Below are 13,520 nucleotides of genomic sequence, written 5' to 3' on the forward strand. Positions count from 1 at the left end.
TTTGAAGTGGAGAAGCAGAAGGCCTATATCATTCTTTCTTTGTGTTTGAAAAATGTGAGCCATGCTTTTTAAAAGGGCTGAGAAATTATTAAAGCCAGCACGCCTGGGTTGAGGTTGTGATGTAGCAATTACTGACAGTTTGTGTGACCAGCTGGTTGGAGGAATAATGTTTGTGTTTTACCTGTAGAATGGTAGATGTCAGATGCAACCCTCTGTATCGACCCTGCAGCATTCTACCCCTTGCCCTCATTACTTCTGCTATGCCAGCTTGGTTTGGGAGCGTTCGCATGTCGGGATTTCTCCAGTTTGAGTTATAATTTATGAATGACCACAGGCAGCTGGGAGAGGAGCAGATTTTTTTTTTTTTTTTTTTGTGTGAAAAAGGCTATAGCCTCAGACTTTTGGGGAGCTCATCTCGTCAAAGTCACTTCACACGTTGTTGTGAACCACTGTGGGTTAAAGGTCATGGCTTGAAAATCTCAATGAAATTACAAAGATTAGATGCTATGGTATCCAAACCAGATCCTCGTTCTCTTCAACTACATCAACTTCTATCTATAGTGACCACAAATGGGATTGGGAAATCTTCTGCCTAAAAGCATGGGCAGTTCTAGACAGGGGCCAACAGGGGCCAGTGCCCCTGTAGAACTGGACCTGGCCCCTGCTACTGCCCCTGTACTGAAGACATAATAGTAACTCTCAATTTCTTATGATGATGTGCACTGGCATTGAAACAGTAACTGATTGGTTGCTTGGACCTGTTTTATTTTTTTATTTTTACAGATTTACTTTAACAGTGAATTCAAAATTAGGGTGTTGCACTCTTAGCTTCGCACTATTGATCTAGAAGTTTTCATTTGCTAGATCAAGGGTCTGCAACCTGCAGATCCAGAGCTGCAAGTTGGTCTGTTGCTCCCATTTATTAAACAATGAAATATTGCTCAGTTTATTTTGTTTCATTCTTTTGTTTTGTGCCCCCACTAAAAAAACTCTGTCCCCACCCTGGCCACCCTGGTAAATTTGGTCTAGAACCGCCACTGCCTAAAAGCTATGTTAAAAGAAATTGGAGAGAGAGGTTCCTGCAGATACACGGCATATGTTTGACATGGCAGTGTGCCCCCAACTCTGTTTGGACCAGAGGTCTGCTGATCTGTCACTGACTTTGTTTTCCCTCAGTAATGAGAAACAGACCAGATCCATTGACTATGATCAGTTTTTTAGTTTCCTTTGCCATTTATTATAGGAATTTCATATTAAAGCACAGAGTAAAAGGAAAACCTTTTCTCTACCTTTAATTTCTTGTTGTATTTGTCCCCCAGTTTTGCTTTGCTCCAATTAAGACCCTGCAAAATAGAAAGAGAAATCCGTCCACACGTTCGCTTGGGAACAGCTCCTAGCCGATTGGCAGAAAGTGTGCCTTCACCGTCCACGTATGTGGACACATGTTTGACGGGTGTTATTTTGTTGCCAACACATAACACTGTTCTCTGAGACGTGCCAGACTTAATGACAGGGAATGCCAGACTGTTTTTGTTGTGAGGGAGGATGTGTTTGGTGGATCGGTTAAATGCAGGTGCATGTGTGCAGGTGGAAAAGCCTGTTCCTCTTGTCTTTATGTTAAACCTGTGAAGTGGAAGGTTGGCCTAAAATGAGTCACAGCTCTGAAGCGACTCCCATGAAAAGCGAACTGGGGAAGTGCAGCTCTGCAGCTTGTTTAGCTGAAGTGCACAATGAGCCGTTAAAACTCCACAATTGGGGGTCAGATCTTACAGTCAGTTACAGAGGAGCTTTCCCTGATCAAAGAAGACATTTTTTATTGTTTTAATCTTCTGCTGATTCTTTTGCTCTTTTAGTTTTCTCAGTGCAGCATTCGTCACCTCTTTCCGAGAGGCTTGTTACAGATCGGCCGCCCCTCTCAGCCTTCCCAGGCAGCCAGCGTCTGGGCTTCTCATGTCGGTGTGGATTAGTAGCCGCAGGCAGTTTGTCAGCTGCACTAGGAGATGGAGACGGAGAGGGGGAGGCGTAGGGGTTGGTGTCAAGAGGACAGCAGACAGTTGTTATGGGCTCAAAGCTCTTCACTGCTACTGTAGGTCTTACCTGCTTCTCTCTTCTGCACCCTAATGTCCTCCCTTCATGGACAAAATCCTCAAATAAAAACTCCTACTTATTGCTCACTGTCTTGCTTTTTTCTGTTCTGCCCTTTTACAAATCATTCCCTTTCGTTGTTGTTGGTTCTTTTCCCCTGTATGTATTCTTTTCCTGTGGCAGCAACTGCATCCTCTGTTTATGCTTTTGTATCTCCTTGTTCTGTAACTTATATTCAGACCTTTGTCTGGTCCTCCTGTCCATTCTGATTACCCCCACGCACGGGCACACACCTGTCCACACCTGTCCTCCTGTCCACCGTTGTTCAGTCAGTCACTCCAGCAAGTGTCCCTGTGGAAAGACTCAAGACTTTTACAGGTTTTGTTTTTGCCTTTTAGTTCCATCCATCTTTTATCAACTCCACCTGCTTCCTGAAGAAATGTGTCCATACAACATTATACTTGTTGGTGGTGTGTTCAGAGTGCAGTTAGTTTTCCACTACATGCAGCATTTTTCCTGTGGGCCAAAATGTGACATTTCTGACCAGAGAACCTTCTTCCATATGTCTGTTTTTTATCTAACTTGAGAGTTTTTAGTCTCCTCTCAGCACAAATTTAGTTTTGTCCTCAGGTACATGGAAAAATGCAGAAATGCAAGCAAGAGAGCTGATAAGTAAACAATTTAGTTCAATTAAACCTCAAAGCAGTTGCGTAAAACATCGGAAGAAATGGATGTAAGTGTCATAAGTGGATTAGTAAGCCCATGCTTCCCCTGGACCACGGCTTTGGATGGATTACCCAAAGGATGCCATCGGATGCAAAATGTCTATATGAGATGCAAAGTGGTAAAAACAATAAACACAACATATGCAAAATGACAAGACGTTGAAAGGAATCAGATTTGGCTGTAAAACAGCCACAGAAAGCTGCTAAATACACAGACAATACAAGAACTATTCAAGAAGACAGAAATGCAGTTGGATGGTTGTGGTTTTGCTTTTCTATGTTCCTTCCCAGAAGGGGGTTGATATTCACAATCCAAATTACATCTTTTCAGGTAATAATATTTAATTATAGACAGTAAATAATAAAGCTGTTGATTTCATCCCCGGGTTGTTATTGCAGATTTAAACACATGTGTAATAGCTCCAAATGAAGCCCAGTAGTCCAAACTTGACTCGAGGGCATGTTAATGTGGTCTCGTCTGAATGTTTTTAGCTCATTATGGCTATGAGTTTCAGCCTCGCAGGAGGTTTATTGTTTTTGGCTCTTCCATGGCTTTCTTTAACCCGATTGTCTGTCTGTGCAGAAAAGATCTAATACATTTAGAGACTCGGACACATTAGTTTGATCAAACGAGACGCAAATTAGTCACGCTGTGTATTGTCAAATGAACCAAGGCATGCATTTTATTTTTCAGAGCTCATTATTTAGGAGCTGTTTTTTGTTGTATACTATTTAGAGGTTTCGATTTGTGTCGGTTATGAATCAGACCTGTATTTTTTTCCTTTTAAAAGGGTTTTTCCCTATTTTGTTTTGTCTATATTTGTGCAACCTATTGCAAAACGGCTGTGAATCACAAGTTTATTTCTTTCCCTTATCAACTCCATTTTCCACCACTTCAGGAGACTGATGTCCCCCCAAGACCAGAAGGCGTTCATCCCCCAGTGTTCTCAGCTCTGCGCCAGTCCAGAGTGGTCTCATCCACCTCCGAGGAGGAGGAGGCCCTGACGGAGAAGTTCCTCAAGATCAACTGCAAGTACATCACCGACGGCATGGTAAGAAAACTACTAATGGCTGCAGTCAAGAGCATGGATTGCAGAAAGCGGCAAAAGCACTTACCCTTACTATCAGTGGGTGAAAAGGAAAAAGTGGTTCTATTGATATTTTAAAGTAAGAGATGAAATAGGCTGTAGAGCTGCCAGCTGCAAACATTTAACACATTTTAGCTTTACCACAATGCAGCTTTGTGTCATTAATCAGTGCTAACTGTTGTTACACAGTTTAAAGACTACATGTTTTATTATTAGCGAGTCACCCATGACCTCTATGTCCAGACATCTGTTCTCCTCTTTCTTATTCATTCGCTCACACACAGATCCCTGTTTCAAACAACAACTGATTCATTTCCAAGTATCGGATCAAAGCACTTAAAGCACTAGATGGAGATTTTGCGTTTTTTATTTTTGTTTGTAAGGCAGTATAAACTGCCAATCTCACGTGTTCACCCACTGAGTAAAATCTTTCATTTGGAGCTATAAGTACCTATTTATCTGTCTGTTTCCCCCGTGTGGTCAGGGTGCAGTGAGCGGGGTGTTGCTGGTGACACCCAACAACATCATGTTCGACCCTCACCGCATGGATCCCCTGGTTCAAACCCATGGATGCGAGGAATACGGCATCATGTGTCCTCTGGAGGAGGTGCAGTCAGCTGCCATCTGCAAGGAGATCACCGACCCAGTGATCAGAGAGGCGGTCCCCGAGTAAGGACAAAGGGACATTTATCATGCATGGCTTTTTGTTGTAGTGGTAGCCTACCTGTGTTTGGACAGAGGACTTAATCTGTAAGCACAGAATGAATTAACCCATAAAAAAACCTGCTTATTGTCAGATGTTTCTCCAACAAGAGCAACATCTGCATCTTCTGTGTGTACCTGCACTAAACATACCAGGAATGCAGCAGGCTCATTGTAATCATTGTCATTTTCTGCTGCTCTGAAAATCAGCAATTACACAGTGGTTAGGATTGTGTGCCTCTGCCTCCTACGTGGTGATTCCTTATCTCATTATGCTGGAGAAAGCAGACAATTCAGAGGATTCATCTTTCCCCTTACAGATCTCTTTGCTTTTAACATTATTCTGTCTTTATATTATCTTGGGTTGTTTTAGTGCCTCCGCAGACAGATGCACTTTAGGCAAGGAACAAATAGCACATTGCATGATGAGCCAGTGTTTGCCTGCTTCCTTTGGGGCAGAGCTGTGTTTAGCTGGCTGAGTGTAGCTGATGGCAGGTTTCTGTGCCAGGTCCAGCTGTTTTCTCAGCTGCGGGGCGTCATCTGTGTCTTCTGTTTCTCTTCTGACCTCTTCTTCTTCTGTGTGTGTTCCATTGAACGCAACAATGGGCAACAAGTGTCTGCACTATAAGACTCTGTGATGTTTGAGGTCCATTTCAGTGTGGTACCTCTTGTCTTGAACAAGACTGAACGCTACGATGCCTTGCAACAGTATTCATGCATGTTAAAATTTGACACATTTTGTGAAATTACAACCACAATGTATATGATTTGTAAAGTAAACCATAAAGGGATTTCAGCATTTATTTAAAAAACAAAAACTGAAATGTGTCAATCAGTGGTGTGCATCTGAACTCAGATGCACACCTTTGAAGCAATACTTTGTAGAACCACCTTTCACTGTATTTACAGCTACAAGTCTCTGTGATCCCAGGATGCTCAATTAAGGTAAAAATCATAATCAGGAACTTTTGGTCAACAAATGGAATTATGATTCGATAATGATTACTTACTGAAACTGGAAACACAATGGATGCATCCATCCATGTATTGCTTATACTGACCTTTCTGGGTTGCGGGTGGGTTGGTGCCTGTTGTTTTAACCAAAACATTTGCTCACATTATTAGGTTCCATACATGCATTTACATTTAAGTTGAATTGATTGAATACATTTCAGTCTCTCTATTAGTTGGTCACTCCAAGCTTAAATTTCAGCTGCTTGCACAAATTTATGTTGACACCACCCAGTAGATAATTAACTTTTGTTTCGTTTGTGATCTGCAGGCGTCTGTGTCTTGGAATCCAAAGTGTTCCCATAAAAATGAACAGTTGGTCCAAAAGTCTTTTCCAGGCTTGCCCCGTATTTAGCTCCACCCAGCTTTCCATCTGCTTGGACCACCTTCCCCATAGCATTATGCTTCCCCTACCGTATTTCACAGTGGAGATGGTGTGTTCAGGGTGATGTGTTGTGTTGGTACTTATTCCTTCCACTTCAGTTATGCACTACTTTTTCTTGGCGTGAAACCCAGTAGAATATATCGTTTGTGGGTGCAAATGGCAAAATGTGAAGAGGTTTGAAGGGTTTTTGCAAGGCATTATGTATCTGTGGAAAATAAATAAATATTACAGTTAGAGAAGTACCAGTCAATATATTATAAATAGCATAATGTATGACAAAAATTATTATAACTTAAAGGTGGATGATCTGGACAAATATGAATTCAAATTTTGAAGCCCAATCTTAAATTATTTCTAGAAATAATTGGCTGAACTTGTGAATAATTTTGAGCATGGCAGATTCTGTCATTCAGCTAAAGGCCAAAGGTCCAACTCAAAGCTCCCTGCGTCATTATTATCAGATTTGTTAATTTAGGATGTTGTCCTTTGTCCCCCATGTTGAGTTAAACTCCTAGGAGACATTGTGAATCTTGTCCTGATTGTGTCACAACCATTCACACTTCTGTCTTGTTCATTCAGAGTAGTTTTTGTCCCCTCTGTTCCTCTCATTCAAGTCGTCATTACTACAATGATTATATAAAGATTTCTTTTAACCATCTTGTTTTTGCACCTTTGTTGTCAGTGACTTGGAGCCTCTGCCAGCTGAAAGGCACCCATCCCAGCAGAAAGACCCGGAGCACCGCCTGAAGGACCCAGGGGCAAATGAAAGCGACAGCACAGCCCCACTCAGGACCGAGGGCTCTATCTCTGAAGATGTCTTCACCGAGACGGAGCTGTCCCCTATTCGGGAGGAGGAGCAGGCTTCCAACGAGGACCTCCGCCAGGACAAATCGCCTGGTGCTTTAGCAAAGTCAGTACAAACCATCACCCAGGTGGAGACCGCCAGCACTCAGGCACCGAGCAGCATTCGCAACTCAGTCAGCCAGCCTGAGGAGCCCAACATGACTAAATCAGAGGACAATCCACCAGACACTGCCACAGTTAATGATAGCCAGTCCCCCATGGGATCCAAGCAGCAAAGTTTAGAGAAGCCACCAAGCACACCCACTACTACAACCACTACCACCGACGCCATCACCAGCAGCAGCAGCTACACTAGCCAGACCCAAGGTCCCAGAGGCAGCACCTCTTGCCCAGGGTCCCAAAGCTCAGTTACCACTTCTGTCTCAGCCAGTCAACAGGGCGATGCCAACCAGGATACCAATGTCTCCAAAACGGACACTATGCAACAAGGCATGGAGGAGAAGGAACATGCAGAGCCAACGCAAAAGGATGACACACAGAACTCTGCTGAGGGTAAACACATTTAGTCAGTCAGTAAATAAAAGATTTTTACCTTGAGGTGCAGGTAAGACATTTCAGTTCAATAGTATGGCCCTGTGTCATCTTTTAGCTGTACCTCAACATCCATTTTCATCTGAAGCCAATCAAAGTGAATTTCTCTCCTCTCTAGTTGCTGCGCTATCACTTCTCTCATGCTGCTTCCTGATAACCTTTCTGTTTCCACTCTGCCTTGGTGCAAGCAATCGGAACATAAAGCCGAAGGGAAATGACACGCTTTCTGTTGCTGTCAGCTTTGCGAAGCTTCCCTGGCTTTATGGGGTTTTGTGCAGTTCTTTGATCTCCAGCCGTGGTGGCCTGGGCAATAAGCTAAAGCCCATCAAACACCACAATGCCACAAATATGCATGCCCCCCAGAGGGGAACCACTGTGAACAATCAAATCCAACATCAAAACACCATCTGAGACAGCATTCAGGCAGCTTTTATTTAGATTTCACATCTTTTTCTGGTGCTGCATTCATGGCCATTTATAAAAACCCACAACACTGGACAGAATTTATTTGATTTTATTTTTCATTTCAACCATTTTTAGGCTACTGTCAAAATTCAAGAGCTTACTCAAAAATAGTTTTTTTGAAAGAAACATTTAAAACAATATAGAACAAAACACCTGTAATGTAAATCACGCTGCCAACAAGGTTATATATAAATGATCTGTTATGTAAAACTAATTTACTAGCATTTATTTCACCTGGTGCCAAACATTAAGCTGAAAGACACATTATGATATGATTATGTGTATAAGGTGCACAGATTGGGTTCCAGAGAATAAAGAATTCACCATTCTTTATGTAACAAAATCCAAAATAAAATTTAATTCATTTACATTTTCAGATCATCTCTGACCGATGTCCTCACTATGAGTATGCTGTACTCCATTGGCCTATGTGTGATTCACCAACTTTGCTAAGTTCAGTTTTATTAGCCACTCCCAGGTCCGATTTCTGCCAGACCTGTAGAATCAAGAAATCACTTTAATCAAGTAGGCTAAAAGATCTCAGAAAGCAACATATAAATTAACTTCAGGGCAAAATTTATATTTTTAAAATGCACATTTTTGATTATAATAAACTTGAAACTGAATCACTGATCAAACAATCTGAAATCCATATCTAGTAGCTTATTAACTCTACTAAACCTACAGTGTTTATTTGCTTTCATTCTTGCCTGTGGCATATTTCTGCGTACTAAAGGTAACAAACAGACAAATAACTGGGGTCGGCCTGCACAATGGGGCTCTTCAGAAAATATAAGATATAAAGTGTGGAACAAAGTAATAAACAGTAAGGACATTAGGGGAGCATTTGCAGTAAAACATAACCCAATTTGTTGTTGCAAACAGCAGCAACTATTTGGTCTTAGTTTTTTACATTCACTGCAGTTATAAACAGAGCTGTGATTCTGAAAAGGTTTCTTCTTCCATCATGAATCAGCATTAAGTTGTGAGTTCTGCCTGGCAATTATTGCCACACAGACCCATAGATGTCTCAGCCCTGCTGAGTTGCCCATTTAATATGTGCAACTCCGCAAAGCCCACCCACGAAACAGCAATAACTTTAAAGCCAAGCTACATTATTCCTAAATAAATCTCCCTTCAACCTCCTGGGGTTGTGACCTTTCAATAGGCCTCTGATAGTCTAACACAGTCTATACCCCATTTATTCCATATATTAGGTTAATGCTATTCAATGATTAATGCAATCTGAGTAAAGGAGGTTGTTCAGAAGCCAGCTGGTTGCACTGGATTGATATGGGGGTTTCCGAATGAAGAAAGCTGAATACAAATGCACGTCACACTTTTCAGATTTTTATGTGTAAAATAATGTTTTTCCTTTCACTTTACAATTATTCCCTACTTTGTGTTGTCCATCACATAAAATTTGACCTTTTTGGTTAAAGCTTGACAAAATGTGGGAAGTTAATTGGGGTATGAGTCTTTTTACAAGGCATTGTAAGTACTTATTTAATAATAAACTAGATAACCACATTTAGTTGAAGAGGTGCTTTTCTTGGATGACATTTAATACTATTTTGTTTGAAGCCTTTTTGGAAAGCTTCAAACTCTCTTCAGCAACTTTGAAGCAATTCTTTAGCAACTTCGCTGAAGAGTGATGAACTTATGTCTAAAACGCTAAACTCTAGCATCAATGCATAACACAATAGCCACACAAAACAAGGGTAGTGATAGCAATGACTCCAGCTTGAACTTGAGTTCATAAAGTATAGATTTAGATGACTTATTCAATGAGGAGGAGGATTTTTTTAAATGAACAATGGGTACATTTTATTTAGTAATAATGCCACCACGGATATCAGTGCTCTGAATTTTAATTTCAGTCATGCCTTAAAAAATCTAGGGATTATTTTTGACAAAGATTTCAAATTCAATAAACAAATTGTTTCAGTAGTCAAATCAAGCTTTGATCATGTAGGTCTTTTAGCTAGCCTGAGGTATTCACCCCATTTTTTACTGGATGTTCCGAGGACTCAGTCGAAACATTGGGTTGACCGGGGGTTCTAAGTTGCGGCTCCCAGACTCTGGACTAACCGGGGCCTTTTTGAATCCAAACTTAAAACCTTTTTATTCAGATAGGCTTTCAATATCCAGTAGCATACTGGCATTTTATTCCAATTTCCTTATTGTTTTTATTGTTATTCTTGATTTGGTTGTTTGATAGTTTTCTTTTTGAATGACTAATGTACAGCACTGCGGTTGCCTGATCGGCTGTTTTTTAAAGGGCTTTTTAAATAAATGAAATGAGGATGCTAGGAATCGGTTATCTGTCAGCAGTAGCTTGGAAATTTATCAAACCTACACCCTCCAGAAACACATCTTTTCAACATTCCTGTTAGTATTTTCCCTAAACAATGAAACAATGCCTTCTTATAACTGACATTTCTTGAGGCGCTACATTATCATCCATAGTTACCACTGGCTTCATATTTCTGTACGACTAAAATGCATTTTTTTGTTTCAGTAAATTGAGTTTTAAAAGCTCTAAAATTAAACAATTTATGCCTTTTAAACATCGATACTTAACAAAACTTCTTAACCCCTTGTTAACAGCTTATATATTTTGACCCACACAACCAATGTATAATTTTATGGAGAGGTATAAATTAAAACCTGTTTGTGGAAAAATGTAATCTTTGGTTTTATGTTTCTGTGAACTTATATCTGGTTTCTGTCCAGGTACAGGGTCTGCTGAGAGGAGGAAGCACCGCTCTCACAAGTTCTTGTGTCTGCGAGTGGGGAAGCCCATGAAGAAGACATTTGTTTCCAACGCCAGCGCCTCCATGCAGCAGTATGCCCAGCAGGGCAAGAAAAACAAGTACTGGTTTGCTGTGCCACAGGAGAGGTCAGTATTACGACACCTCCCAACAAACCTAGACGTTTGGTCGTGTTTGTTTGTGTTTGGCCCAGTCAGTCTCAGTGCTCTGCTGCCAAGTCAGCAGTACTCAAAATTACATTTGGAGCGCTTCACACGGGGGGGAGACACATTATAAGTGACTGTCTGCTTCCCCACGAGTTCTCGTAATGTGAAGAATTATTCCCACTTGCACTAATAGCTTAATTTGATAAGCTACTTTCATTTAAAAAGCCATTAATTTGAGCCAGATTTGGAGCTAATGTAATACAGCACTCGCTGATTTAGTGTTCGAGAGCTTAGGTAGCTGGTTACATATGTTCTCTCTCAAGCTGCGATTGTGTTTGGGGTAGAGATCAGGTACTTCTTCTGTCGGCATGTGGTGGATAAATAAAAGATGTATGAAAAGTCTTAACATCAAGCCATCTTTTATTTATGTTGTATGATATCACACTAAAAAATTCAGAAAAAAAGCTAACCTTTAATTTGAGGAGGTATTCAGTGAAGAAAAATCCCATGGAAAATTATTTTAACCAGAATCACTGCTGGGACAATTATTTATACCCCCACTGTTCAGGCTTTATACAACCCCTGTTTTCCAATAGCAGAGCACAGAGTGATCTTTGACCATTGCTCTTTGCACAATCTCTCTGGATCTTCTAGAGTACTAGGTTCTCTGTTAGGTTCTTGTTTTCTTCAGCTCAACTTACAGATTTTCTATAGGACATAGCTCTGAGGCCTGAGATGACAAGAAGAATTGTTTATTTTGGGTCTGTTGCTTATTTGTCTGTTTTGGACAACTGTTCTGCTAAAAGACCAGCAGATCCTTATGTTAAATGTTCATAATGCCATGTTATTTAGCAACCAACTCACATGAACTGTTTGTTGAAGGAAAAGCACAATCTGACCAAAGTACATCTGAAAAAGTTCCATTTAAAGTCCAAGCAGAGCTTAGTGAGTCGGTGTATGTATATTTGTGACTGGAGAACAGAAAACACCTATTTCTGACAAGCCCAATGAACAACTTGGTTGGCTTGTAGATGGAGTCTAATGGTTGTTATGGAGACTCTGAGACCCCCAAGACGTTTGCTGCAGTTCTCCAACACTTAGCTTTGGATGTTTTTACCTCTTACCATTCTGCTCACTCTGCATGGTGGCAACATAAAGGGTTTTTGTTCAGCCTATTGCCTCTGTGTCACGGCATATTTATACTCCATAGAAACAGAACACCATGTGTTACTAACTAATAGTTCCTTTGGAAAAAGTAAAATAAAGTATACTTTCAGAGAAATTGTATGAATAACTGTGCCACCAGTTAAAAACAATAAATTCTTATAACTTGTATTTTTTTCCTCCTTAAATGAATATACTCGTTATTCCTTTTTCTATTTTTTGCGAATGAGATTTTCCAACTGTTATAAAAGATTCACGTATTTTTAGTCTTTTTATTAGAGCAGCTGTTGAATTATAGTACTCATTACAATATTAGTGTGTGCAGTATCGCCATCACAAAGAACTGCTTAGAATCAATGTCTGGTAGGCAATTTTATATCCATTGCCATACTTCTCTGCTTGCAGACAACATATTTGGCCACTTAGCTCGACCTTTGCATCTGACATGGATCATCTGACCAATCAGATCAGACAGCTGAAGGAAAGTGATGCAGGGATCGTCTTATTGGGAACAAAAGAGGATTAAGAAAAATAGGAGTTAAATGCCTTTGATTTAGTCGTTGCCATATTGTACAATAATATCGCAATGTCATGTTTTGATAATATCATGCAGCCCTATACATCTTTATGTCTTTCTGCATATGTGAATGCTTCATAATACACTGACATCTGCCTCTCATCATCTTTCCCCATGAACCTGGAAGTTTAATACTCATCGTAGCTCTTTCTGTTTTGGCTCTCAGGTTGCTTAGCTACAACTTGTCCCCACCTTATAACAGCAAGTCTGCTGCAATCCACGTTGCTCTTGGGTATAATAAACCAAGGATACAGCAGAATCAAAGCATACATTAAAATGCACAGCTCAAATCCGTCACTGCTCCTCATTTTTCACCTGTTTTTCCAGGCAGGCCATGCAAGTGTTGGATCATAAATTTTTCAGATAGCCACAACATAATTCACAGTATTGTTTATTCAGATGTTGCTAGTCTCCCCGTAGCTTGACCCAGATGGAGGGTGCGACCCACAAGATGTGTCTCTTAGCATCATGTCGTTAGTGAGTGAAGAGAGAAGCTGCTGAAAGGCCCACGGACAGCTATGACCCTGAACACAGCTTTACAGCCTTACTCATCCGCAGCTCTTCATGTTTATCCAACTTAGTGCTGCATTGTCTGTTTGTGTGGACCAAAACACCAAAGCCATGATGTTTAGGGAAAGTAGCAGTCAAATGCTGCTAAATAAAGTATTTAATTAGCTGAGGATCAGAAGGTTTTACCACCTCTATAAAACTAGTTGTGTTTGCTTGTGTTTTAACACAATGCCAAGGAGGACAGACCTCAGCAATGACCTTAGTGAAACAATAGTTGCTTCCTATCAGTCCGGGAGGGGTTATGAAGCAATTTCCAAATTTTTTAAAGTTCATCTTTCTACAGGGAGAAATATTATTCACAAGTGGAAAACATTTGAGGTGGTTACCTGTGTGAGTAGGTATCCCTGTAAATTCACCCCAAGGTCAGACTGTGCAAAGAGAAGTTACAGAGTTAGCAGGTTCCTATTTAGACTCTACAGGCCTTAGTTAGGAT

General features: G+C 40.6%; 1 protein-coding gene across 3 annotated transcripts in view; it reads left to right on the forward strand.

The window, feature by feature from the left end:
• oxr1a (oxidation resistance 1a) overlaps positions 1–13,520 on the forward strand; it is a 240,598-nt gene that overhangs the window by 216,711 nt on the left and 10,367 nt on the right. For all 3 annotated transcript variants that reach the window (XM_047356468.1, XM_047356486.1, XM_047356477.1), the window contains 4 exons: positions 3,710–3,862; positions 4,383–4,567; positions 6,679–7,352; positions 10,593–10,758. In XM_047356468.1, the coding sequence (XP_047212424.1) occupies positions 3,710–3,862; positions 4,383–4,567; positions 6,679–7,352; positions 10,593–10,758 (1,178 nt within the window). The remainder of the gene's footprint in view (positions 1–3,709; positions 3,863–4,382; positions 4,568–6,678; positions 7,353–10,592; positions 10,759–13,520) is intronic.

This window comes from Girardinichthys multiradiatus, chromosome 3 (genome assembly GCF_021462225.1).
Source record: "Girardinichthys multiradiatus isolate DD_20200921_A chromosome 3, DD_fGirMul_XY1, whole genome shotgun sequence".
Classification (NCBI taxonomy): domain Eukaryota; kingdom Metazoa; phylum Chordata; class Actinopteri; order Cyprinodontiformes; family Goodeidae; genus Girardinichthys; species Girardinichthys multiradiatus.